Raw genomic sequence first — 27,781 nt, forward strand, 5'->3', positions numbered from 1 at the left:
ATATGTTTATGCGTGGCCCTAGGGATAGAAATTATAGAAACTTCAGTCGTACTGGATGTGTGAAATTTTTTGTAGATATTCATGTCACGATAAATTATCTCTTACATTATGTCTCTTGGTTTGAGAGAGCAGTTAACACATAAGCACAAATAAAAACAACATTTACAAATAAAATAACACCTGAGAGGCACGAAGGATGAAGGCCTGACTATTTAAAACTCTGTTCATGGCAAACACATTGTAAGTAATCATTTTAAAAATCATTATGAATGCCATACAGTCGCAAGGCCTTTTTGATTTTGAGGGGTGTAAGAAAACTTTAAAATATATACTTAGTAGGCCCATATCTCAGCATTTTGTTCATTTCTGTGAAGAAAAGTAAACTATTTTTAAAGTTTAAATGATTATTTAAGATCTAAACTTTGAAGATCTGAACACAAGCTATATTTCCAGCCTTCACTCTCTGATAAACAGCCTCATCCTGCATTAGAAAACAACCAAAGAGCTAATAGAACAATGAGAATAAAACACTAAATTTGTCAAAAAGAAGCCTATGAAGTCTGTTATACATAATACAGACAGTCACTAAAAAAAGTCACTCAAAATATCAGGAAAACTCATCTCTGATCAATATTCACAGGAAATAATCTCTACTTATTCACTGACTGCACTGTGTTGGACATTTAACCATCAGTAACCTGCTGAATGAACCTATAACTTATAAACATACACATAGATATGGCTTAATGGACTTTTCGAAGAAAGCCATACAATACAGTTACAGATTATGTCACTATCACTGCTCCATTTCAAATGTATGGATTTCTAAGGCTGTAGCGGAAAGAAATATGTCAGTGTATTGTGTGTCTGTTGCTGTACTGTAGTACTGTCACCATCATAATGTTATGGTAATGTCAGACTCTAGACTACATTATCTATATTTACAAAAATACAGCATATTCAGTGAGTAAAAGTAAAGCTTTTTTTATGTTAAATACTCACTTTGCATAAATTGACAAAATTATGTATGACAGCATCATTTGATAATAATTTATTACTTTAAAATTGAATGATGATTAAAACTCAGTGATGAAAATAGTTTGTGATTCTCAAACATTACTATATTATTTGAAACAGGTGTTTGCATTTTGAATGCAATGTGAGATTTTGAGGCCAAAATTCAGAGTATTTTGTGATAAGAGAACATTTTAATTGTGTTGTGTTACTAGAGTAAAAGTATTGAGTAACCGAATCATTAAATTTACAAAGCACCACGGTCAGACCTACCTACTAAGGGACCCAGGGCTGAAATGAGCTGCTTGGTTCTTTATTCCTCAAAGATCCTGGACTATTACCTTTAATACATGTTGTATTGTATGCATCATATAAGCACAAAACAGAACTAATTAACTATTTAAAACTAGACTTTATCACAGGCCTCAGTTTATATTGTATTTATATCTTTAGTGCTGTATATTCCCAAACAAATGTTCAATTAAATGAGCACAAACTAGCTGACACACAGAAGTAGAAGTCACTGTTATGGTTCTACATATAGATATACATTGTCCGCCATCCTCAATGATTACTTTTGTGGTATCCAAAAATATAGGATTGAGGCATCTTTTTTTTTTCTCCTCTCAGATTCCAGGTCATCCCAAGAAGATAAACAAGTGGTCAGACTGTTACTGTTGAATTGCATTTATTTCAAACAGCATTCACACAATACACTGTATTCTTGAGGCACATTCACATCAAGTGCTAAATAACTTCATGCATGATCAAATGTAGGCTACAGCTTTGTTGAATTGAATGCAAATGCTGATTGTAAATGAAAATATTGCTTCATTATTTGGCACAGTAGGAAATATTGTGTATTATATGACCACAGGTGTGTTATTTTTGGATTGATTTTCAAAGTGAGGTGAGGAATGCACTCAGAAAATTTTTTAGAATAGGCTATGTTCTGCTTGAAAAAACAAAAAACAAAAACAAAAATCACAACAATAAGGCTGATGATGCGTTTAGAGTTAGCAGGTATTTCACATGATAATTCACATTCAAAAGTTACAACAAAACAGCACTATTGCACAATGTTGTAGAGACAGATAAAAAGCCACCTTGACATTCTGACTTTTACAAGGCCCTTGGCACATTATCTTCATTTTAACCAAAAAAGCATTTTTAGCAATGTTACCACTCAGGCTTCAAGCTGCAAAGAGGCTCCTGTTGGTTTCTACCAGGAGCAGCCTCAGTGCTAATGAGAACTTTGCAGGTTTCTTAATGACAAAAGCTAAAACAAGTGTGACAAGTGCCTGGTGAAAAACAACTACAGATTAATTCAGACTATCAAGGTGTTTCCTTTAACATAAAAAGGAACTGTAAACCCATTTAAATGGGGTTAGTATACATCACAAGTTAAATTCCCAGAGGTATTTTGATAATAATTCATTGATCAGCAACGATATTGGTGTTAAATATAGTGTTTTATAAATGAAGTTGGAGTTGGATGTTTATTAAAGTGGAATGAATGAGAATTTAAAGGAAAAATTAGAAGTTGTGTAGTTGTTGTACACTATTTACACTGTTAAATATGCGTATGCAACTTGTTTTGCATTAATCATGGTAAAAATAGAATAATGTAATATGATATTTATATGCTAATTACATCTGATTTGGCCACCCTGTAACAACTGCTACAAATTACAATTATTTCACCTGGATAAGAGTACCTGGATTTTTTTTTTTTCAAAAGCACAATAAATACTGAAAATACCAAAACCTCTATTATTTGTCAGTCTCACTGTTAACAAATTACACAAGCAAATCCAATAGAGCTAACTCAACTCGGCTCTAAAACCGCTACGAAATCAATCAAGTAGGCGCAATCAATGACTGGTTTGAAAAGACAAATGAGTTTTTTCCTGAAAGAGAAGTGATTTCACCCCTCCGTCCAGTCAGTCAGTCTCTACACAGCTATAACAGGCTACAACCAGAGTAGGCACCATGCAGAAAGGGGGTCATGCCTGCTAAGGTTGGGCTCCATTTGTTAATTAAAACTCACCTCTAACTCCAAACTTAAATATCTGATCAAGACCTTTTTAGGTGGGAACATTTATCCACGTATTCGTGTCTCCTTCGCTGCTGTTGTGGTGGAGAATCGGGATTCAGCACGATTCTCAAGCCAAGGGGACAATGTAAGGACGTAGGACACACACCATTTGAGAACTCAGTTACTTTCAATGTGTGTCTAATTTGGGTAATTTGGGATATGCTTCCTGAACTCCACCCTCACCCATAATGCACCCGAACCGGAATGAAGCCAAATACTAAAGACAGGATTTAACATATTGATCTAGGGATCAATGAAACACCCTGTTCAGGGTCAAACACTGGCTTTTCAGATTCCTCCCCCTTACTTGAAGATAAGCTTTTTACCCCAATTTGTTACTCGCCGGAAGAGTGACTCATACCACACACAGACACAGTATCCTCCCGTGGGCCTAAAACAGTGTAACAGATCTGAGCATGGCGCCAAATAAGGGGAGAGGTGAAAGGAACGTGAAGAAGCAAGTGTTTTACTTGAAACAGGTCGGTTACGTACAAGGGCAAAGAGGACTAGATCCTGCGCAGAGGGTGCCACATGGACACAGGCTTCCTCAAAGTGGCAAGCATCTGGTTCCAGTGGGTGATCCCTATCCCGCTGGCCTCAGGGCCGATGATCACGTGACCCAGGTTCTCGCCCCGGCCGTCCTCTGTGGTCTCTGCCACTGTAACCCTCAGGGAGAGTTCCTGCAAACAGCAAAACACGGTTACACAACCTGCTGTGTGAGCATGACTCAGCATCTTCTTTACGGCATAGTTCATCCAAATCAGTTAATTTAACATTTGCTATTTTTTATTGTTGTTGCCTTTTAACCTCATCACCTTTTGCTCACATTTCATTGTGTTACTGTTTGGCCCATTTTGTAAATAGCCAGAGGTGTAAGATCAGTTACTTTATAGACTGATCCATAAAAGGTTCATTTTATAGAATTTTATAGAATTGTCAGCATAGGTATGTTTATACATGGCCCTAGGGATAGAAATGTCGGTCTTTCAGTCACTTCAGTTGTACTGATAAAATAATAAACCTCTTGAATCTTGAAACTTGGATGTGTGAAATATTTTGGAGGTATTCATGTCACCATAAATTATCTCTTACATTATGTCTCTCTTGGTTTGAGAGAGCAGTTAACACATAAGCACAAATAAAAACAACATTTACAAATAAAATAACACCTGAGAGGCACAAAGGATAAAGGGCTGACTATTTAAAACTGTGTTCATGGTAAACACATTGTAAGTATTTTAAAAATCATTGCCAATATGAATGCCATACAGTCCACTTAACATGTTATAATTGTCAGCTTCATGTTCTTTTTATTGCTTTAATAATTTAAGTACTGTTGTTAGAGTTGTTATCAGATTTTATCTTATCTTTTTCCTTGACCTAAATTTCCTATGTGGACACATAAAGCTTCATCTCATCATTTTGTCATTCAGGACTAATATGGGCCGCAGTCTGAAGCGTCACCTGCAGGACGATGGACGGCACAGAGAAGATCATGGCTTCATTGAAGATGGGGTTTGTGTCATCCCTTTTAGTGGAAGTCTTCTTCTTGCTGATCTTCCTGCCGTCTTGCAGGAGATACACTTTGACGAACGGATCTGAATACGAAAATGAGCGAATGAGATTACAACTGCATTTCAGGCTTCAAAAAACCCAAACTATACATGTACAAATATACCTCCCACTGCACCCACACACCCCTGCACACATTTGTAGAGCATGCAATAAACTCCTCATTAAAGAGTAATCAATTAGAAGTACAGTCCTGTACACACCATTAGCTCTTTGGATGATAATGACAGTGTTTCAGTAGATGACCTTTATTGGTACAATGTTATCTGGATATTTAATGTGGTGAACAAGTCATTTAAGTCCCATCTGTCTTTCTGGATGAAGATAAATGTATCTTCTGGGAGCTAACATTAAGACTCTGTTTACTCAGTAAATATATTCAGTCATGGAATATAAATGATTTTCATATAATGAGATACAGACACTCACACAGTCATGCAGCTACCATTCACATGCACTTACAAATAAAACACACACACACACACAGAACAGCAAACAAACAAATGTCCCTGACCTGCAGTGTTCTTGCCGTTGGTCCACACCAGGTTCTTGCACTTGGCCACAACCACTGTGAGGCGCTCTGCTGTCGGCAAATAGCTGAGAGACAACAGGATCTCTCCAACTGCGTCCACAGCCTGTGGAGTCATAGCAGAGCATGGCAGACATTAATATAACAGTACATGTGCCAGTCTGGGTGATGCTTTGAGAGAAAACACTCCTCACAATCATGATTTCTTTTATACCTATATCTGTATCTTCTGGGAGCTGACATTAAGATTCTGTTTACTCAGTAAATATATTCAGTCTTCACCCACAGTGCTCCAGAGCTCCTACTACTAATGTATGTTGGAGCTAATTAAATTTTTATGTTGTTCTGCTTACACATCTTTAAATTAAAGAGAGCTGTATTTAAATTAAAGCCATTACAAATTGAAACTGTAAATGTTAAAGCAGGAATAAATGAACTGTGAGATGGAATATAATCAGCAGCATATTAATAAAGTTAATAGCACGTTAAATTTGTTAAGTTCAAAATTATTTTGACATTTTAATATTAAATTGTTAGTTCATAATTTAAAGACAGAAAAATGAAATACCATAAAAAAATGTCTAATTTGATTATCTATTATTTTTAAGTTTTATTGTATTTACACTGGTTTTGTTTGATGTTGGTGAAGATGAAGTCTTGATCAGAGACTTTAAAGATCAAACTGTCGTAGCTTAGAAGAAAAAAAGTAGCTTTTTCATGTCCATTGTCTTATTTTTAATATATTATGATTACACACAGTGAATTGTAAGTTAGTTACTTACTTATATAGTTTTAAAAAGACATGCCATGTTTATGAAAGAGATGGTACGTAATCGGGGGTCCTAATATATTAAAATAATAGTTAAGTTAAAGTGGTGGAAAGTAACTACATACATTTACTTTAAGTGCTATACATTAGTAGAATTTTGAACAAAGAGACATTTGAATAAATATTTAAAACCCAAAGATGTGTTATGTTATGGTCTTTTTGAGCAGAACAAGTACTTTTGACACGATGACATAATACTTTTACTTAAGTAAGATTCTGAATGCATAACTTTTACTTGTAATTGAGTATTTCTGCACTGTGGTGTTGGTACTTAATTAAATGATTGAAGGAGTATTTCTTTCACCACTTCGTCCATCATGCTCTTTTAAATAATCTACTATTCACTTAACTCACAGTTGGAAAGGCATTTCATTAAATCTGTTATCAGTTTTTAACTGACTGCATCTGTTATCAGATAATCCTTAATCATTACATTTTGCCAGTAATCCACTCAACTGTTTTTTAGTGAATATGACATGTAGTTCTGTTTAACTCCAGCAGGTGTCCTCAGATACCACCATTCTTCCCACAGTGTATACATACTGTAGTTGTTGTTGGAGGCAATACATGACCTACTGGAAATGTGCCTAGAAGGCCAAACTGTAGGATTTATTGTAGCATTATTTATCTGTATTCAATCATATCAAAGTATACTCTACGATACATTACTGTATTATAACTCACCTTATTGACATCTTGAAGGTAGAGCCAGGCGTTGAATGGTCTGATGGTGAGGTCCAGGTCTGACAGTTTGAGATCTGCTACCCCAGCACTGATGTTTCGCTCATCAGCGTCGATACCAAAAGCAGCAAAACGCAGGCTGTACTCCTCCAGAGTGGACAAGTCCACAGGAATGGAATAACGCTCATCAAAAATCACGGTGAATGCATTCGTCTGGACCTGTGAGAGGTAGAAGATAACTGAAATGTAGGAATGTACGCTATATTTTTTACTTACATACATACACCTCCCAACTAATTGAACTTTGTATCAATTTGGGAGGCATCAACAGACAGGATGGTCATCTAAAAGAGGCTCTATTGGGAGAAATAGAATATAATATTCATAGGTATGTTTTTTTTCTTTCTGGTTAGATGCCAAACTGCATTTTTTGTACTGGTGTAAAGACACTGAATCTAATCTAATCTAATCTCTTCAACTAATCTCAAGATCTGGGCAAATAAAACCAAAGTTTTTAGGTAAATGAGAAAAAAGTTTTTTCATTAGACTGAATGACACTCAAGGTCATAGCAGATGTCATATTTCTAAACACATTCCTTCACTCTGCTACTACTAGATGTTTTCACTAGTATCATTCTGGAAGAAAACACCAGCAAACACCTGGTTTCGTCAACCATCCTCAAAATCAAGTGGATTCAGAAATTAAGACATTATTCAGTTCTTGGCAGATGAAACAGATTTCCCAATGAAAAAGACGTTTGGAGTCAGTTTGGCCTGGCTAGCAGAGCACACCATGACTACTTTAGATCAAAGTTAGAGACTCACTTGCCACAGCAACAGTGACCAGCAGTTGCCTTGTGGCGGATTACATTTTTTCATGTGAAAGCATGTGCTGGAACGAGGGTTTACAGAGCAGTCGGAAGTTACCAGGCAACTATAATGTGCAGATGAGGGTGGATTTAATAATAGCCCCCTTTTCACACCAGTGTTTGTTGTTGAGGTGTGAAACACAATCAGGAATATTCTTGCTAAATATGTTTGAAATAAACACTGTAGGTTTCATACAAATGCAGTGAAGCAGAATAATAAAAGAATAATAAAATGAACATGTGCTGTGCAAGGTCAGCAAGAGTAGATTTTGATAAATCTTCAACTCACTGTACAATAAAAGAATTGTGGATTCAGAGCACAGGGTCTGAAAATCAGCCTGTGAGGCTGACCTTGGATTGTGCCTCATATCAAACCGCCGAATAGCATCATAATCATACATCCAAAACCTACAGAATCCAGGAAAGGCCCGGCTGCTGCTGCTGTGTAAATATCTTCATAAAGATATAAAGCATACAAAGCAGGCAGTATCTCTCTGCCAGCCCAACACACAAACCTGTACAATATGAGGCTGGCTGTCTGTTTCTACTGTTGGGCTTATTGCTTTGGGGGGTAACAATAGTGATGTGTGTGGTGAAAATGAGGCAATAAAAGCTCAGAGGGAGGCATGTGTGTGGATGTGTGTGTGTGTGTGTGTGTGTGTGTGTGTGTGTGTGTGTGTGTGTGTGTGTGTGTGTGTGTGTGTGTGTGTGTGTGAGCTACAGCAGAGAGAGGGGGAGAAGAGTGGCATACACATTATTAAGAAAAACAAAAGCAAGAAGCAGTGACAGCAAATAAATGAGATGAGGGGAAAATGGGATGAAAGAGGGAGTGATCGACGTGTGATGGGTGAGACAAGAACAGTGACTACAAAGAAAATGAGCGAGAGAAAGCGCAGGAAAAACAGAGAGGGAGAGAGAAGCTGTCTTGACCATCAGGGCAAGTGAAGCTGATGTCAGCATTTCCTTTGGTCTTCACCACTCCTCGACATCAAAGAGGGAGCCACTAAAGCCGCTGCATCGGTGGCCGCTTCCATTATTATTACACCCAGCCTGTTCACGTTCATACAACAGAACAACATGGAGAGCCCTGGTGAATCTATGTGTCGCCCCGCACAAACTGTGCACCACAGGAACACGAGGTGCAATGTGGATGACTCACAGCCAGGCAGGAATTAGTAAGATTTTCTGGCAATGTCTCGCATAGAGCAGACGGCGAGTGGCAGGTGTAGCAGATGGAGGAATGTAGCCCTGTTCTTTTCCTGTCAGAACGGTCAGTCCACATTAGATTCAAGCTTTCTATCAAACTGTTTTAGTGGATAATTCCAAAAAAAGGACACAATCAAGGCACATTTCTGTCATGAAAAGAAAAGAAAAATGTTCATCTATGACAAAAATCCTCATTGTAAGTGAAAATTATGAGACACTAAGACAAAACGTAAATAAAATACACATAATTAAGATTTTTAACAGAGCAATTTAACGGTGGAAATTAAAAGTCAATTGCAGTAAAAGCACAGAATTTACAAAACAAATCAAGAAAACACTAGAGATTTAAATGAGGATAAAGAGGTAGTAAGCCAGTTAATGTGAGTACTGTTTTAATATTTTCTTTTTCTGATAAAATCTATATATCAAATTTTATACTGTGTTAGGATTTATGGGATATAAATCATGACATAATATTTAATATTAAGTATAATTTCTGGTATATTATTTGAGAAATCAAGACAGAAATATCAGTTTCTGAAAATTAAATACCATCATACCATTGTGATTTGCAGATATACAGTTGTCCTAAGTCTTCATACCCTGGCAGAATTTATGATTTTTTTGGCCATTTTTCAGAGAATATGAATGATAACACAAAAACTTTTCTTTCACTCATGGTTAGTGGTTGGGTGAAGCCATTTATTATCAAACAACTGTGTTTACTCTTTTCAAATCATAATGACAACAGAAACTACCCAAATGACCCTGATCAAAAGTTTACATACCCCTGTTGTTAATACCATGTATTGCCCCCTTTAACATCAATGACAGCTTGAAGTCTTTTGTGGTAGTTGTGGATGAGGCGCTTTATTTTCTCAGATGGTAAAGCCGCCCATTCTTCTTGGCAATAAGCCTCCAGTTCCTGTAAATTCTTGGGCTGTCTTGCATGAACTGCACGTTTGAGATCTCCCCAGAGTGGCTCAATGATATTGAGGTCAGGAGACTGAGATGGCCACTCCAGAACCTTCGCTTTATTCTGCTGTAGCCAATGACAGGTCGACTTGGCCTTGTATTTTGGATCGTTGTCATATTGGAACATCCAAGTACGTCCCATGCGCAGCTTTCGGGCTAATGAGCTGCATTCATCTTGCCATCAATTTTGACCAAGTTTCCTGTGCCTTTGTATTTTCTTGGCACAAAAATGTATTACCTGACTGTGGTTTGGTTTCAACAGAATCCCTAATTCTCCACTTCTTAATTAGAGTTTGAACACTGCTGATTGACATTCTCAATTCCTTGGATATCCCTTTCCTGTTTTATACAGTTCAATTACCTCTTCCCACAGATCCTTTGACAATTATTTTGCTTTCCCCATGACTCAGAATCCAGAAACGTCAGTGCAGCACTGCATGAAAGATGCAAGCGTCTGTCAGGAGCTCAGAAACTCACTGACCTTTTATACACACACTGATTACAAGCAAAGGTGAGGATGGTTACCTTTAGTAGCCATTCAAACCTGTTTGTGTCAACTTGTGTGCACGTTATCAGGCCAAAATCTCCAGGGTATGTAAACTTTTGATCAGGGTCATTTGGGTAGTTTCTGTTGTCATTATGAGTAAACACAGTTGTTTGACAATAAGTGGCTTCACCCAACCACTAACCATGAGTGAAAGAAAAGTTTTTCTCTTATCATTCATATTCTATGAAAAATGGCCAAAAAAATCACAAATTCTGCCAGGGTATGTAAACTTATGAGCACAACTATATTAACAGTCTGATTGTTTATACTATCTCATATTGTCATATCAACCCTATTCATTTAATCTACACTCGCATTAATATATTGTGACTTGCAGCATCATCATCAACATCTTAAACTGAGTGAACTGTAAAGGAATCACTGCTCACTGTAAGGATTGTTATCTCAAATCTCATCGCCGCATGCCACATATCATCATCATTATAACCTAAACTGTAGCTAAACACAGGTTACAGGTTGCATTTCAAATTGAGTGAAATGAGAGTTAATCACATCTTCTCCTGATGAAGGCAAAGGCTGTGAAATCAACCTTCCTCACTGCATCCAGCTCCCAGGAGGGCTCACTATTCAAGTAAATGAAACAGGCTCTTCCATCAGACAGGAAAGGATTGTCTTGTCAAGCTGCAGGATCAAGCCTCTCACTCCATGGGACGTATTGCTGTCTCTGTCTAAAATTCAGCTGGGGCTAAAATCTTCAGCACAGTTCAAGTGAGTCAAAGCTGACCCCCCGAGCGAGGAAGCTTCAGACATTACAGCCTCACTGCTTTCCCACAACGTCAGGAGCCACTTTTATCTTCAGTCCTTTGCCCAAGTTAACTCGTCATGTTTTAACTGCTAATTACTGTCTGAGAAGATATTCTTTTCATTTTCCCCCAGTCCAGAATCTCTGCTCCATTAGTAGTCTAGAGGCAGTTATGCTTAAAGTCCTCTTTTTTGTACCATAACAGCAGCTAACGAGGAACTGCCTTCAGACTAATCATATGTCTGAAAATCTGAAAAAAGTAAAGTAATGCTCGCACATGCATCCACACTTACAAACACACACTATAGTGCTTTAGTCAGGATTTGCTGTTTTTTTTTTGTTTAGTGGCATCTAGCAGTGTAGTTGCATATCACAACTCCCTCGCTTCACCCTCCCCTTCCAAACACAAAGGACAACTTATGGTGGCCAAAAAAACCAAGCAAAAAACACCCCAGTAGACTCTAAGGAGAACCACGTCTTATCACTGTGGTGGTGGAAGATGTGGGTTTTCCTTTCTATCATTCTCAAGAACTTAATACACTCATATAACCACAAAAAGACAAGAATACAACAGCTTCCTTACCCTTGTGACTCCCACATTGAGCTCCTCTGGCCCCAGGGAGACTCTGATGAAGCAGCCGGGGAAGTCCCCTTCCTCCCTCTCCAGCAGGTCTTTGCCCTGGTGCAAAGTGATGTGCAGAATTCCCGTCCCCTGGCCCGGATGCCTGGAAGGCTCAAACTCGAGCGTCACCTCCAGCTGGCCTACCGTGAAGTCGTGGCCAAAGTTGTTGGCGATGGAGGAGATGGAGCTGAGCGAGTCGGTGGAGATGGACCGGTTAAGCTGGGCTATGCCGGTCGGGTCCAGCTCTCTGCTCATCAGCTCCAGGTGGCCCAGGTCCCTGAATCCGTCAGGGGTGTCGCCGAGGGCCAGGCTGGGTTTGCGGCTGGAAGTGGTGGAAGTTCGCCTGTGATTGTTGGCAGCTGCTCGCTTCAGGGTGGGAGTTAATAAAGGAAACAAAGATATTTTAAAGGTACTGAGATGGAAAAATAAGAATCTCTCTGAATAACTCGGCTGTTCTGTGTCATAACGCTGTACAACCAAAACAAACTCATTTAGATTTATTCAGTGTCTTGTAACACTATTTTTTTCAAACTCTTTGCAATTTACTCTTGCATGTAATAGTCATAACGAGTATTTCATAACAAAACCACAAAATGTATCAAAGTGAGTTTTACTAATGGCAAGGAAACCTCTTTATCAGTATGCTGTGTTGAATGTTGTCTTGTCTATCCTGCACTTGGAGCTTACCAAGCAAGTTTCTAACAACATTAATCGTAGTGGCAATAATGTTAAACCTGCAATAACTGGGTTTTCAAACTGTTGCTTATTTACACACCCAGGGTAACATTATCCTTCATGGAGTTTTCTGTTCTGTTTTCTTGCTCCATCAAACTTTGTTCTAGTAATGTTGCTGTGTGCAGATCTCAGAAATTACTCTGGTTAGTACTTATGAGATATAATAATACCCCAATTGTAATAAACCAGAATTATCTTGTGGGGCAGAGACAGTGTTTCGTGCCACTGTGAATTAACAAAAAGCCTTCAGCCAACAACTTTTCTTTGTAATCAGCTACTGCAGTCTTCAATTGGAAAGAAAAGCTGCAGACTCATGACCCTCCGTGCCACATGATTGCTCATCACTTGCTCCAAGTGATTGGTTGTTGATTTTGAGCTTTAAGTTCACAAAACCTCTCACTTCCATGTCTTATGGGGAAGTTTTAGACACATGTATTTTGTGCACTGATATTTAACATTTCTGAGTGGCGTGAATTAAAATGTACCTTTTGTCTGACTTCTGAGAAGGAGGTTCCATATTTTTCTTGCAGATATCGATAGTCAAAGTTTGGGAAGGGGGACGGTGCGGGGAAGGTTCCAGATTTCCACAACTTCCAGATGTTGAGCCCGGCCACACCCAGCAGCACGAAGAAGCCCACCAGGTAGATCCCCACCTCCCAGCCGGGCGGGTTACGCACCACTGAAGCAGACACACAAAACAAGCGCTTAAAGCTATCCTTACTTCCATTTTGTCAATAGAATATAGTGTAATATACCTAAGTTTGGATTCATAGCTGTCTTAACAAGCTCACAGTCATTGAGCACAGTCAGACACCGTTTCAGGCCTTGTCATTTAACACTGAACATTGAAATTACTTTGGAAGACTTCGGGATGCATAAAGTTTTATGTAAATCAGATAATAGTTTAGGACAAAATGTGACAAACAAATTGAAATGCCACTCTGAATTAGATGTCAGATCTTCTCATGTTGCATTCAGAGAGGGATTATGAGCTTGTGTCGAGCTGGCTTTCTCAAGATGAATGACTTCTGCGGCAGGACTTTGACAGCTTTATCTCTACTTTTTTAGCACAAGAGATAAGCCAATTATAGGGCAACTTAAAATGTTTTGTAACATCGACGGCCTTCAGCGGCCGACAAGACTGGAGGTGTTGTAAAACTTGTATATAAAGGTGTCAACAGCAGTCAAATAGACCGGAGAGAAGATACACAAATGCACACCCTGAATGAAAATCCACAAACAGCCTCATAGTTCGATACTCACATCCTCACATATAAATTTACAACAGTGTGGTTAAAACCACAGATGTCAAGCATTAATCCACACAACGATAGCCATGCAGAAAAAAACTAGTAAAAGAATATGCTGCAATAGTCAGACCATTGCTGTCCACTCACCACTCAGATGGTAGCCTGATATATCCCCACTTTGAGCCGAGGACATGGTGCTGCAGCCAGCCTGAAAAAGAAAATCCAAAGAAAAATCTGTTCAAGTGGCCTTTTATGTCAGAATCATAATCCCATAGTAATGTCTGACACTGAGAGCTGAAATTACACAAGAAATCATAGAATTCATTCAAAATGGCAAGTTGGTCCATTATTCAGAATACAATTTGGGTTTCCGCTAGAAAAATATTGAATATTTAGCTGAAGCAACAATTATAACCTTTTCATACTAAGTAACAGTTACAACATTATAAAAACGTAGTCATCCTTAAATCCTCTCAATCTAAATCTTTCGCCTTCAACATTAATCAAAGCAAACATGGACAAATTAGCCTGCTTTGGGCCACAGGGCAAAATCTACCACGGGAACCTAAGGACTCCTGACATCCACTGCTGTTTCAGGTACATGAACAGGATGGGGTACATGCACAATAACAAATAACATGCACGCAGAATGAGGGAAGTCAGTACTCTTGGTACATTTCCCCTTGCAGAGACTCAAGCTGCAAGAGTCAACCCAGTGATTAACAGAGCTTCTAGAGGGAGGAAACACCAGCAGTGAGATGACCTGCTGAGATGATCAGCTGGAATGAAAATCTGCAGACTTTTGGCTCAAAATGGCTGTTTTCTGATCTGTCCCCTGTTGGTCAGTGCCTTCTAAAACTGTCTTTTAACATTACTTGGTTAAGTTTAAGGAATGATTGTGGCCATGGTTTATAAGAGTACTCCATTGATTGAGCATTGCATTACATTGTCAGAATCACTATGGACAGTTTAAAAAAAAGGATCAAAATCATTGCAGCAGAATGAGAAATATCATTATCCATGCATTCTTCTCCCTTGTCAAAATCTGGCACCTACATTACCCACAATGCAATTCGACTGCGAACAGTTCGGCCAGAGATTTAGTGTTGTGTAATGCTTCACTGGCTAATGTTATCAGATTTCATGCAGCTCCTTTTGGAGCCACAAGGTGTCCCACTCTGCGAGGGACAGCACAGCATCTTTATCCCATGTCCCACATCCTACATTTTGATTGGCTCTAGTTTTCAAATGTCAAATCAATGGCTGTGAAGGAAATTGCGAGTGACCACAAAGTCTCAACCTATGCAGATTTAGGCGAAATAGGATGGAAAGTAATACAGAGAAGTCAGAAGTCAGGCGCTTAGCATCTCAATAACCGACCCCGACTTCATCCCTTGAGATTTTATGGTTGTATGGTGACGTCAAACTACTTCCACCTCTGCTTCAGAGACAGCAATAAGAAATCAATTCAGTTTTCTGGATTCTGGTTCTTTCTAAAAATAGCAACAAGGACTGTTTTTCAAGAGACAAAAGATATCAATATTTCCCTGTGACCCTCTCTTCCTACGCAAACTGCAAAAAGGAAAAAAAAAGATGGGCTCCAGCGTGTGACTCATTCCTTCCCCCAACCTCCCCTCATCCTCCCGTGCTTGTTGGAATCTCCCCATATCTCAGTGGCTTGGGGGAAGCGGGAGCATTACACTAATGATATAGAAAAAAGCTGGAGGGGGGGTTGTGGAGAGTGTTGACTCAATTCTGCTGAGCGCGTTGCAGACCACAGTCATGCAGTCCAATTAAAGTGGCTGACGCAGTGCAGGGCCCACTGACAGCTGCTGATATTCCATTAGTAAAGCATGGGGAATCTCTGGCAGAGAGGGAAGCACTGAGCAAAGACCCCCCCCAAAAAATAAATAAATAATCACAAATAAAATATTGGCCTGGCATCGCTCAGATCAGGTTGGCATGGCCTAAAATAACATATGAGTGTTTAGGTCCAGAGGAAGCTCAACAGAGGGAATGGGAGGAGGAGGAAGATGAGAGAGGATCAATGATAGGGAGGGAAATAAAAAGAGAGAGAGCAAGACAACGTTTCAGACACATTTAGTAAATAACAATGAGGCAGCGTGGGTGCTCTGGTGCCTCAGTGGGCTTAAGGAGGCAGGATACTAACAATGAAGTCCAACTTGCCTGAAATAGAAATACGTTTGAAAATAAGGAAGCACGCACTCACTGCAGCTTTGTAAAGATTATTAATTTGATCCCAGAGCTAAATAAGAGGAAGAGGGGAATTGGTCAATTGATAATCTAAAACGGCGTAATTATCCTCTAATAGAGCAGTTCCCAATTTGTTGTCTGTCATAACCCGTACACCAGCCGTTATCTTCCAAAATGTGTTTATTAGACTGATGATATTTAACACTAATGATTATTCAAAAGCAGATATTGTTACTGTGCAACACATAGTGATCCTGAAAGTGGCAGTGTTTAGATTTCTGCTCACTTTTCATCCAGTCCTGCTTAGCTGCAGCATGTGGGGTTCAGATATTACACCTGACTCCTGTGCAGTCAGCCTATAGTTGGTTGTAGTTTGTTCTTTACTGTGATTATAGATTTAATAAAGAGTCAGATCAATATGCTACTTTTTACCTCAGTTTATTGGGTACACCTAGTCACAAACTACAATCTTCCAAAATGACACACAGTTGAATCAACACCTTCATGAAGATAGGTTTTATTGCAGGACTGTATTAGACTGGTCTGCCTAATAAACTGGCAACTGTCTGTGGATATACTTTTTTTTTTAAACCAAATTTCTATTTTGTTTTTTGTTTTTTAAAGGTAGTCCACAATATTTCCCTGTAGCCCTGACAACCACAGTAATACTCCCTGGTGTACAAGAACCCCTGGGTGGGAATCAACACTCCAACAAACCAAATCTTGAAAGGATTCAAGTTTTGACCACAAGAGCCAGAATCCAAACGAAATACCTTAAAAAGGAAATGAAGATTTTCTGCAATACAACACAACCACTATTGCACACGTTTTGATCAACAATGCCGGCAACAAGTCATCTGTCAGCCTAAGGCTTGGAATTACATTTCTGCAGAGAAAGTAGAGTTATGGGTAACAATAGATCACAGAGGTTCACAGGGGAGCTGGCGGCCAAATCTCAACATATCTCAAATCTGACTGGTTGATCCTACTGTCTGTGGGTCGGCTTGAAATGGAAAATAAAGAATATGTTCACATACACACAAAAAGAAAAGAAAAAACCCGTTCATATTCACTTATGTGCAGACCAGAGACGCATTTCCCAGCCTTAAGGTGGATCCTCTGCATGCTGACTTCGACAGAGAGCAATATAATCAAGACCATGACCGTTGCTGCTTGTCATCCCCTCTCTTTCCCATTTTCCCTGTCACCAACTGCCATATAAAATCTAAGTGTCTCAAATAGTATGATGAGGGAGACTGTAAAAGGAGGCTGAAAATGTTGGTGTAATATACTGAGACAGGGAGAAAATGGAAAACAGACAAGAAGATGGCAGCATTAAGGAGAGGAAAGTAATAATGTGGACCAGGCTGAATTTTTGTACTCCTACTACTTGTCTAGAGCCAGAAAAAGACTGATCTCAACTAAAGCCATGATGTTTTACTCCATGATATCAACAGTTAGTGATTTGTATCCTTCAGATTTGAGACTTTCCTTTGGGCTGACAGCTCATTAACACATGCCTGTGAAAGGAAAGGTGATAATTTGCATAAAAGCTTTTCTAGTGATGTGTCATCTTCATGCCTACATGATCTCGACTCTCTCACTCCTTTATATTTATCACCATTGCTGCAGGGATTCTGTGTCTGATAACATTCCTCATGATGCCTAAAAAGACCGTCTTCCTCCAGAGCACACAGAGAGCAGTCGTATGGAAGACGTTTTAATTACCAAGATATGCATGAAATGAATATCTTGTCACAATGTGGGCTTGCAAAACAGGCTGTGATGAGCGTTAAGTGGCATGTGAATAATGCAATGTAACAGAGCTTGTGAAATTTGTGAAATACAATTTTCCACAACAGTAATGAGGCTGTCAATGGAAAAATCAACACAATGGAGAAGTTAAAAATCATGCATGATTATGAACATGGAAATGTCTAAACAAGACAAAAGTACTTCTTCTCCAGTTAATATCTCAGACTAGAGCGCTTTACTTGGTAGTAAAACTTTGAAAACTTCTTGAAAAATTCTTCCTGACAACATTTTCCTCCAGGTACAAGTGTGTCTGTCTGTGTGTGTGTGTGTGTGTGTGTGTGTGTGTGTGTGTGTGTGTGTGTGTGTGTGTGTGTGTGTGTGTGTGTGTGTGTGTTCAGACACTGCAGCTGTGCCTCCCCAAAACACCTGCAGACATATTAGATGATATCCATCTGGACATATCAAATCTACTCCATCAATATTGGCCTTCCACGGATACAGTATCACAGCCATTTAAATAGAACTACTAGAATCATCTTTCTTTCAGCCTCAGACGGCTGAAAAAATGAGATAAAACAACTCATGCATTGAGCTGGCAGATGGAGGCTTGCTTTGGAACATTTTTCTTTACTTTGTGTTTTCAACCTTGTTAATTCAATTCAATTCAATTTTATTTGTATAGCGCCAATTCATAACAGAAGTTATCTCAGGACACTTTTCAAATAGAGCAGGTCTAGACCGAACTCTTTAACATTAATTACAGAGACCCAACAGTACCACCATGAGCAAGCACTTGGCGACAAGGGCAAGGAAAACTGCCTGTTAAAAGGCAGAAACCTAGGACAGATCCTCCGGCTCTAGGTGGGTGGTCGTCTGTCTCGACCAGTTGGGGTGAGAGAGAGAGAGAGAGAGAGAGAGAGAGAGAGAGAGCGACAGACAGACAGACAGGTGCACAGCAACAACAGTATTGGCAATGGCAGTCAAGCAGGACCATGGCAGGAGGCTCCACCAGGATCCATGAGAACCTGCGAGACGAGAAAGCACAAGAACTCCGGGGAAGAAGTGGAGTTAGTAACATGCATTAAAGGGACATGAATGAGTGCAGAAAGAGAGAGGAAGAGAGTAGCTCAGTGCACCATGGGAAATCCCCGATAGTCTAGGCCTATAGCAGCATAACTAAGGGATGGTTCAGGACTCACCTGATCCAGCCCTAACTATAAGCTTTATCAAGAGGAATGTCTTAAGCCTACTCTTGAAAGTGGTGAGGGTGTCTGCCTCCCGAACCACAACTGGAAGCCGGTTCCACAGGAGGGAGCTTGGTAACTGAAGGCTCTGGCTCCTGTTCTACTTTTAGAGACTATAGGAACCACAAGTAGCCCAGCATTCAGAGAACGTAGTGTTCTAGTGGGGTAATAGGGTACTATGAGCTCTTTAAGATATGAAGGGGCCTGACCATGAAGAGCTTTATAGGTGAGGAGGAGTATTTTAAATTCAATTCTACATTTTATAGGGAGCCAATGCAGAGTAGCTAGTACAGGAGAGATGTGATCTCTTTTTCTAGTTCCTGTCAGTACTCGTGCTGCAGCGTTCTGAATTAATTGGAGCGTTTTAATGGACTTATTGGGGCAACCTGATAATAAAGAGTTGCAGTAATCCAGCCTTGAAGTAACAAATGCATGGATTAGTTTTTCTGCATCTGTCTGTGATAGTATGTGTCTAATTTTTCTAATATTACGTAAATGAAAGAAGGCAGTCCTAGAGGTCTGCTTTATGTGGGAGTTAAATGACAAATCCTGATCAAAGAGAACTCCAAGATTCCTGACAGTGGTGCTAGAGGCCAAGTTAATGCCATCTAGAGTGACTATATCTTTAGACAATGAGTCTCTAAGGTTTTGGGGCCAAGAACAAGAATTTCGGTTTTTTCTGAGTTTAACATCAGAAAATTGCAGGTCATCCAGGATTTTATGTCCTTAAGACATGTTTGTAATTTAGATAATTGATTAATTTCATTGGGTTTGATTGATAGATATAACTGCGTATCATCGCATAACAGTGAAAGTTAATGGAGTGATTCCTAATAATGTTGCCTAAAGGGAGCATATATAAAGTAAATAGTATTGGTCCAAGTACAGAACCTTGTGGAACTCCATGACTAACTTTAGTATTTATGGAGGATTCATCGTTAACATGTACAAACTGAGTACGATCTGATAAGTATGACTTAAACCAGGTTAGGGCAGTTCCTTTAATGCCAATTTGATGCTCAAGTCTCTGTAAAGAATATCATGGTCAATGGTGTCAAATGCAGCACTAAGATCTAATAATACAAGTACAGAGACAAGTCCATTGTCAGAAGCAGTCAGAAGGTCATTATTAACTTTAACCAGAGCTGTCTCTGTGCTATGATGAACTCTAAATCCTGACTGAAAATCCTCAAATAAACTATTGTTATGTAGAAAGTCACACAACTCTTTGGCGACTACTTTCTCCAGAATCTTAGAGAGGAACGGGAGGTTAGAAATCGGTCTATAGTTGGCTAAAACCCCTGGGTCAAGAGTAGACTTTTTAAGAAGGGGTTTAATTACAGCTACTTTAAAGGACTGTGGTACATATCCTGATAATAAAGAAAGATTAATCATATCCAGTAAAGAAGTGCCAATTAAGGGAACAACTTCTTTAAGCAGCCTAGTTGGGATCGGGTCTAACAGACTTAAGCCCGTGAGTTTACAGATTGTACAAAATATTTTCACTGTATTGTACTCAAACATTTAGCTTGATTAGAAAGTATGTTACAAAGACTGTGGAAAGTTCCCTTCACCTCTTAACAATCACGCACAGTTTTTGCAACTTTCATCATTACAATAGTAAAACATAAGTAAGAAAAATTCTAATTTAAACACCTCAATAATAGTCAATAATCATAAAGAATTGTTTCAAATGTGCAGTTTTAACCCTCTATAAAAACCCTCTCTCTATTTACTTTCTATTTATGGTTATACCTTACGACCTCTACCACTGAGTGAATAATGCTCCCCTTACAAGACAAGACACACCACCTGATCCCCTTCATCTGGTATAAGCTCTCGTTTTCCTCATGCCAAAAGCTTGGTGTGGGTCCATCTTTTTATAAAGTCTACCAATGAAGTTTGGATGTGGTGATTTCTTAGTGGTTCTTTAACTTCTGAAGCAAAAATGGCTACTATCTAAATTCATGCTGTGGTTTTTAAGTTATATGTTGCCTTTCACTCAACTACAAAAAAAGAAAGAAAGAAAGCTTTTGTCTAGTAATAATAACATAGTTCTAATAGTGAGTGTATACTCTAGATCTCTGTATCTGAATGTAAAAAAGCTTCTTTGTTTCTTTGGTATGTTGCCCAAACCCAAATACACCGGCTCAGAGAGCAGCAGATTCTGCACACGGGATGTAAATAATCCACGATGGCTACTGTTTGCTGCTAACAGTCAGGAAGAAAGAAAACAAGAAATCCCCTCTATTGGAGCTGCATGTTAAAACAGGTCTAATCAATAAGAACAGACATTTCCACAGATTTATGTTCACACACACACACACACACACACACACACACACACACACACACACACACACACACACACACACACACACACACACACGCACACACACAAGTCTTTGTGTAACTACATTCATGGGGACCCGTCATTGACATGATGCATTCCCTCGTTCCTTACCCTAACCTTAACTACCACAACTACGTGCCTAACCCTAACCTTAACCTAATTGTAACCATAACCCTAGAACCAAGTCTTAATCCTTAAACAGCCCTTTAAACTTGTAGAGTCCAGCATTGTGTGGTCCCCACAAAGCTGTTGGACCACATTAGTATAATGGACTATACAACACACACACACACACACACACACGCACGCACGCACATACAGCAAAATAAAGAGGAGGGGGAAAAAGAAGGAAAGGAGGAGAAGTTAGATAAGGAGAGGAGTGAGACAAGGATGAGATAACAATAAGAATAGATGAAGGAAAATGAAAAAGAGATGAGTGACTGTGCTGAAAGAGAAATATAAAAATGCAGCCGAGAAGAGAGGATGAAGGGGGAAGGGATCACAGGCCTGCCAGCTGCTCCCTCTGACTCTTTCTCGCTCGCTCTCCCAACAACTGATCAATCAACTTTGCTTTTAATCTCGCCCAATGACTCATAATCAAATTAACTGCCTCGCTGCCGCGCTCAGGGAAATGGCCAAGTATAACACTTTACAGCAATCTGTATACAGGCAGCAAAGCCAATTGTCTCTCTCTCTCTGTCCTACCTCCTTTCTGCCTGTTTCCATGCCAGCTAGACTTTGACTTTCTGGTTTAGACAGCTCATTTGGTGCATAGTTAAGTAAAATCACACTGGCTGGCGCCGCTTTTGAAATGTCAGCCACGGCGCCAGCTGAGACAGGAAGAACCTGCACGCTGCAGTCAATCAGCTCAATCACTCAGAGTTAAAACAACACACGCTGAACTTAAACTTTCTTTGGCAAGGGCACTTATAAAGGCTGCTAAAAGTGTGGCAAAGGTACGGAAACCACACAAATGTATGCTGACAATGCTAACAGGCTGATGTTTAACAGGTACAATGTTTACTATGTTCACCATCTTAGTTAAGCATGTTTAGCATGTTAACATTGGCTAGTTAGCACTAAAAACCATTAGTCTTGCAGGTATTTACAAATTATACAAGTTGAAATGTTGAGCAGATGATGGAGCTAGTATAAAAGTTAAGGGATCACCAAAGTTATTACCATTGATCCTGAAGGAATTAAGAACATGAATGCGTATATCAAATTTCATGGCGATTTATCTCTTTGAGCTGCCTCCAGTGGTACGCGGAGAACTGATTTAAAAACACACAATACTATTAAAATACTACATTTCCTCTAATATTCAGTTTCAATATCAGCATGCTACATAGTCATGTTACATCAATGATTATGGGAACTATTGGGAAGACCAGTGTGGACCTAGGAGGAACCCCTTTTTCACCAAATTAGGTCTGGTTCTTGAACCGGTTTTAATCAGTCAACAATGATTGGTGATTATGAATGAGCACCAAAATGTCTTTGATTTTCATTTAATGATCTGTTTCAACTGGTCTTACTAACAGAGATAAAGACTTGACTCTGCTTTGCAAAAGATGATGTTTGCCAGTTTAACTCAGAATGGAATTAAAGGAAAAGGCGTCTTTGAGTATAACAGCAAGCAGTGGATTGTTTGCGCTCTGTCTAGTTTGATTATTCAGTCAAGAGCTACTTAAACAACTCTCAACTAGAATTTGATTTGTCTCCAAAAATCTGGAGGTTAAATATTTTCTCTCCTTCTTTGCCAGAGACAGAAAAGCTCTATGTGCAGATTGTGATGAGCTTATGTGAAAAAGTCTGCTGACTTCACTGTAAACCACATGAAGCATCAGAATGTTGAAAAAGATAATATTCAAACTGTAAAAGTACAACAGAACCAAACAAATGGAGACAGAACACTTATTTGGTTGAATTGACTACAGAATAATTATTTAAAATAATATTTTTTTGCCTTTAGTTACCCTAATAAATGATTGACACATTATCTTCCAGAATCATTTATTTCCACACCTGGATGGATGTTTCCTAACCACTGACTTTTCATTACTTTTGTAATCTTGGAGTCTCAGTCTGGGGCCCTGATGTTAATGGCTGAAAAGCTGAATTATGTGATCATTGACCCCCCCACTACAATAACTGATTTTATCTGCTTCTTATAGATTAACATCCTCACAATTAGGCTAATACACTACAGGGAAAGCACTTAGTGCTGCAAAAATGTCTGTCAGACCCAACTTAATGTTTTGGAAAAAGGTTCACTCACTCTCAGTAATGTGAAAGTGGGTGGAAGCCTAAATTCTCCAAAGTGGGGAAGAGCAACGATTTGAAGCCAAGCCACAGTTTTATTGATTAACTATTGAGTAACTGCAGTCAGATCCAAAAGTATCTGCACAGTGACACCGTTTTTATGCTTCCACTCTGTAGCCTTACTTCTTTGTAGGTTAAATCTTACATTGAATCATAGACATGCAGACATTTAACTTTTATGTCAAACTTGAATTTGTATTCTCCCCACTTTTTGTGTAAGTGGAGGCCTTGTGGTGCCACTAACTCCTACACACTGGACATTTAAAGGAAAAGTTTGGCATTTTGGGAAATATGCTTATTTGCTTTCTTGCCACGCGTGAGATGAGAATATGTCGGTATGTATCTGGCACCAGCAACCAGTTAGCTTACTGTAGCTTAGCATAAAGAGTGGAAGCAGCCAGCCTGATTGTATAAAGATAACAAAATCTGCCTACCACCTCATCTCAAGCTCACTACTAAAGCCACCAATGGCTGGTAACCAGTCAAAATATAGTCCGGCACAGAACCACCTATAAAACTGCCAATTTTTGTACTGATTAAACAAAAAAGATGTTACATGTTAATTAATAAAGTTTTTCTTTACCTTTGACAGAGCCAGGCAAACTGTTTCCAGTCTTTATGCTATGCTAAGCTAACCAACTCTAGCTACATATCTTACAGTACAGATGTGAGTGTCGCATCAATCTCATCAAGAAAGCAAAATATTTCTCAACATGTACAAACTGGTGCTTTAGGATAACAGTCAATAAAGCAGTTCTATATGTTGCCAGCACTGTTTAATGCCCAATAACTTCTAGAAGTCTAATCTCATGAATATGATTCATCTTGCGATACTTGATTCGCGACCACTCAATCTTAGGAAAGACCATTTTGATAATGGCAGCGGGCCCGTATGCGTTACAGTACACTCACAGAGTCACATGTCTCCAGTGCTGACTTAAGTGCTCTCCGTTTTCCTAATGTAATAAAGCTCTTCTTCCGAGGGAGTTCAACGGGCACGCAGGGAAGGGAAGGTGGCATGTTAATATGAGGTGTCGAAGGATTCAGCCAACTAATGCACAAGTGTCTTCACTGTGTACCTGCTAAGCGTACCTGTATGCGTGTAGTTTGTCTCTGTGTTTGAGAGGACACACTCTCAGAATGTGTGTATGTTTGTGTTTGAAGAGGGATTCTCAAATGACAATATTAACTCATCTGGGTTTTGCAGGAGTCGCCTTCCATTCTCCGACAATGCACACACACACCAAGCGGACCAATCAGTTGTTTGTGTCTGTGTCGCTGCAATGTGACATTTATGGGTGACAACTTATTTTCCCCAGGGTGGCAAAGACATGATCTGCTCTACTCTGCCTCTGATTGGCTAGTACTTGTAGTCTTTATTGGTTTGGATGATATTGGTTGTGATGATATTGGTTTAGGCATGAAGAGTGAGACACACACACACACACACACACACACACACACACACACACACACACACACACACACACACACACACACACACACACACACGTAAGCCACTTCACACAGACCTCCAGCATCATTAGGAAGCTGTGGGGGCCAAACTCTAATAGCCGGAGAGGAGAGTGTGAGATTGTGCTAACAAGAGTTCATTTTTCTCCCCAGTGTCTAAGTTTAAAATATCTCAAACAAAGCCGGGTGGTTTTAGGTGAACGCTCCTCTTTTGGATCCTTAATGCATTTCATCATTTTTAAATCACAGCTTTGAGAGGCAGAACGTCTAGTCCTACACATATTTTAGCCTTACTGTTAATTGATGTGAAAAGTTAATCGAGGTAATAACTTTTTTTTCTTAAGATGGAACGCAGAAAGGAAGCCAAGAGGTAAAAAAAATAAAAAGTATGGGAGGCTACAGGACGTCTAGAAAGCCAAGAAAGTGTTAGAGAGACAATCGGTCAGCTTTAGTTACAGTGAATAATAGCATAGCCAGCTCCAAACATCACAAACAGCCACACAAACATAAAACCTCTGAAAGACTCGAACGAACGGATTGGGAAGAAGCATTTAGCCAACCAAAAAAACAGTGGAGATTACTGTTATTGACAGGTGTCATTATCTAATCAACTTTACAGGATTAACAGGTGAAAGCGACATTCAAAGCACATAGATTCCCAGCCTTTTTGGCCCTTGCTACAGGTTGTGTAATGTTTCAGCACTTTAACAAGAGTGATGTTACCTTTCAGATTTCAGAAAAAAAAAAAAAAAAAAAAAACTACATTCACTCCACAGGCCCACATTGTTAATACGATCCTGAAATATTACACTGGTTCACCTGATGACACCTTACTGCTCTGCATTAAGGTTAATCCAGTGATGTCCCTTTAACCTGCTGCTGTTTTCACTTGCTTCCTGTTTTTGCCTTAAAGGTCTCTGACACAAAGTTGGCAGAATAAATACGATTTTTGCACAGATTTTAGTGTCTGAAGTGGTAAATTATCCAATATTTCATAATCCAAAAGTAAAACTTGAACTCCCCAGTTTGACCACCATTGACTGCATAAAAGAGGCATTAAAGGCCCCCCAAAAGAGAAGATATATTAAAATATATGTTTACAAATATGTTGTTTTTGTTGTCCTAACCCCAGGTTGGGAACCACTACTTTAACCAATCAAGTGGCACAAAAGTACACACTGTTTGAAAGCAAAAATTTAAATCAGGACTCAGTAGTGATAAAACTTTGACAAAAGTAAAGAAAAGATGATGTTTAATGCTTCAATTCTCAATCTTCATTATTCTCTGATCACATATTCCATGACTGAACTTGAATTGTGTACTGCAGTTCATTTAGGCAAAGTTCTTCCACCACCTATGTGCTGGGATCAAATTAAACATGGAGGTTATAGCTTAATGTATTAATATTCAGTAAAAGCATACAGTCAAGTCAATTTCGTATTTTTTCCCCAAAAAATCATAAATCAGCCTAAAAGGGCTCCACACCTTGCACAGCATATTACACACTCTATCCATAGACCTGATTCAAAGGACACCCAGTCTCACAATGGTTATCCTCAGTGTTTAAGGCGTAAAGATAAATGGCAGCTCTAAAAAAGAGGAGTGAACTCTATTCTGCAAACAAATGACTGACTGACTGAGGCTGACTTTTAGTTGTCTTCACTTTACACCGCATCCCTAAAGCTGCTCATCAAACCTTTTTTTCTTTTAGGCCACAGTTTCCAGCTGGAGTTCAGCAGAGTGGTGCTGAACGGACAGCTCCCTCTGCTCGGGGTGCCATTTGTTTTCCCTCCTTTAACCCCCGGAGCCACTGAAGGCTGCCCGCGAGCATCAGTCCAATGCCACAGCCAATAACCTGGCTCCTGGATCAGGAGCAATGCGAATCAATGTTTGGGTCGACTGAAAGAGAAGAGCGTAATGCCGTGCCACAAAAAGCCTGCCGTTCCGTCTGCTCAGATGCATTCACAAGCGCAGCTAATGCCTCACACGCTTTACATTAATCCCCTCACTGTCAACAAAGAAGCAGAAGGGGGTCCAAAGTCTCGCCATGATGCATGTTGCGTGTTGTGCACAGAGGAGTGCGGGAGCGCAGAGGATCATGAGCTAAGCACGCATTTCTTACCCGGAGTTTTCTTTTGGTGCAGTAGGGAAGAAGGAGGAGGAGGAGGAGAAGGAGGAGGAGGAGGGGGGTAGACCAACTCCACCGCTCTCCCTTCTTCAGGCGCCTCTCTCCATCCAATGACACCGGTGCCGGTCCGGTCTGTGTATCCTGGGGGTTGGGGGGAGGGGAGGGGTGGAGGGTTGGAGAGGAGGATGGGGAGGGAAACGGCGTTCACACTCCGCCCGTTTCAGCGCATCCGAAAGCTCTCAGACTCGGCCAGCTGGAGGAGGAAGAGGAGCAGAAGGATGAAGAAGAGGAGGAGGAGGAGGGTTTATCTTCCACTGCTGCTCGCTGGAGTCTGGAAAGCTGCTGCCAGAGGCATTTCTGTGTGAGCCGCAGCTCACCCCCGACCGACCGACTGCAGAAAGAAAGTCCCACCCCTGCAGCGAAACTTCCACCGCCGGGCCGCTCAATAACAAGACCACCGCCTCCTCCTCCTCCTCCTCCTCCTCCTCCAAGGCTCCACAGCAGCAACAGCAGCAGCAGCAGCAGCAGCGCACACACGCACACACACACACACACACACACACACACACACACACACACACACACACACACACACACAG

General features: G+C 39.8%; 1 protein-coding gene across 2 annotated transcripts; it reads right to left on the reverse strand.

Annotated features, from left to right (window-relative positions):
- Nucleotides 1–1,685: 1,685 nt before the first annotated feature.
- On the reverse strand, nucleotides 1,686–27,668 carry syt12 (synaptotagmin XII). 2 transcript variants are annotated; one of them, XM_051381467.1, is made up of 8 exons: nucleotides 27,177–27,668; nucleotides 13,838–13,898; nucleotides 12,926–13,119; nucleotides 11,667–12,071; nucleotides 6,727–6,942; nucleotides 5,199–5,319; nucleotides 4,577–4,710; nucleotides 1,686–3,792 (listed from the first exon to the last, which is right to left on the reverse strand). In XM_051381467.1, exons 2-8 carry the CDS (start codon nucleotides 13,881–13,883, stop codon nucleotides 3,619–3,621), a joined length of 1,290 nt encoding a protein of 429 aa, XP_051237427.1. In that variant the 5' UTR covers nucleotides 13,884–13,898; nucleotides 27,177–27,668; the 3' UTR covers nucleotides 1,686–3,618. The 2 variants fall into 2 exon arrangements, with proteins under 2 accessions (XP_051237427.1, XP_051237429.1); XM_051381469.1 differs by lacking the exon at nucleotides 27,177–27,668 and adding an exon at nucleotides 26,751–27,157.
- Between the last annotated feature and the right edge of the window lie 113 nt (nucleotides 27,669–27,781).

Source organism: Dicentrarchus labrax, unplaced genomic scaffold, assembly GCF_905237075.1.
Source record: "Dicentrarchus labrax unplaced genomic scaffold, dlabrax2021, whole genome shotgun sequence".
NCBI classification, from domain to species: domain Eukaryota; kingdom Metazoa; phylum Chordata; class Actinopteri; family Moronidae; genus Dicentrarchus; species Dicentrarchus labrax.

What these genes read in the sequence shown, in the direction of transcription:
- syt12 (XM_051381467.1), bottom strand. Translation starts at nt 13,883, where the DNA reads ATGTCCTCGGCTCAAAGTGGGGATATATCAGGCTACCATCTGAGTG. An exon ending in TCAATGTGGGAGTCACAAGG is followed by an intron (nt 6,943 to 11,666) that starts GTAAGGAAGCTG and finishes TACCTCTCACAG; the next exon opens with GTCCAGACGAATGCATTCAC. An exon ending in CAACGGCAAGAACACTGCAG is followed by an intron (nt 4,711 to 5,198) that starts GTCAGGGACATT and finishes TTTCGTATTCAG; the next exon opens with ATCCGTTCGTCAAAGTGTAT.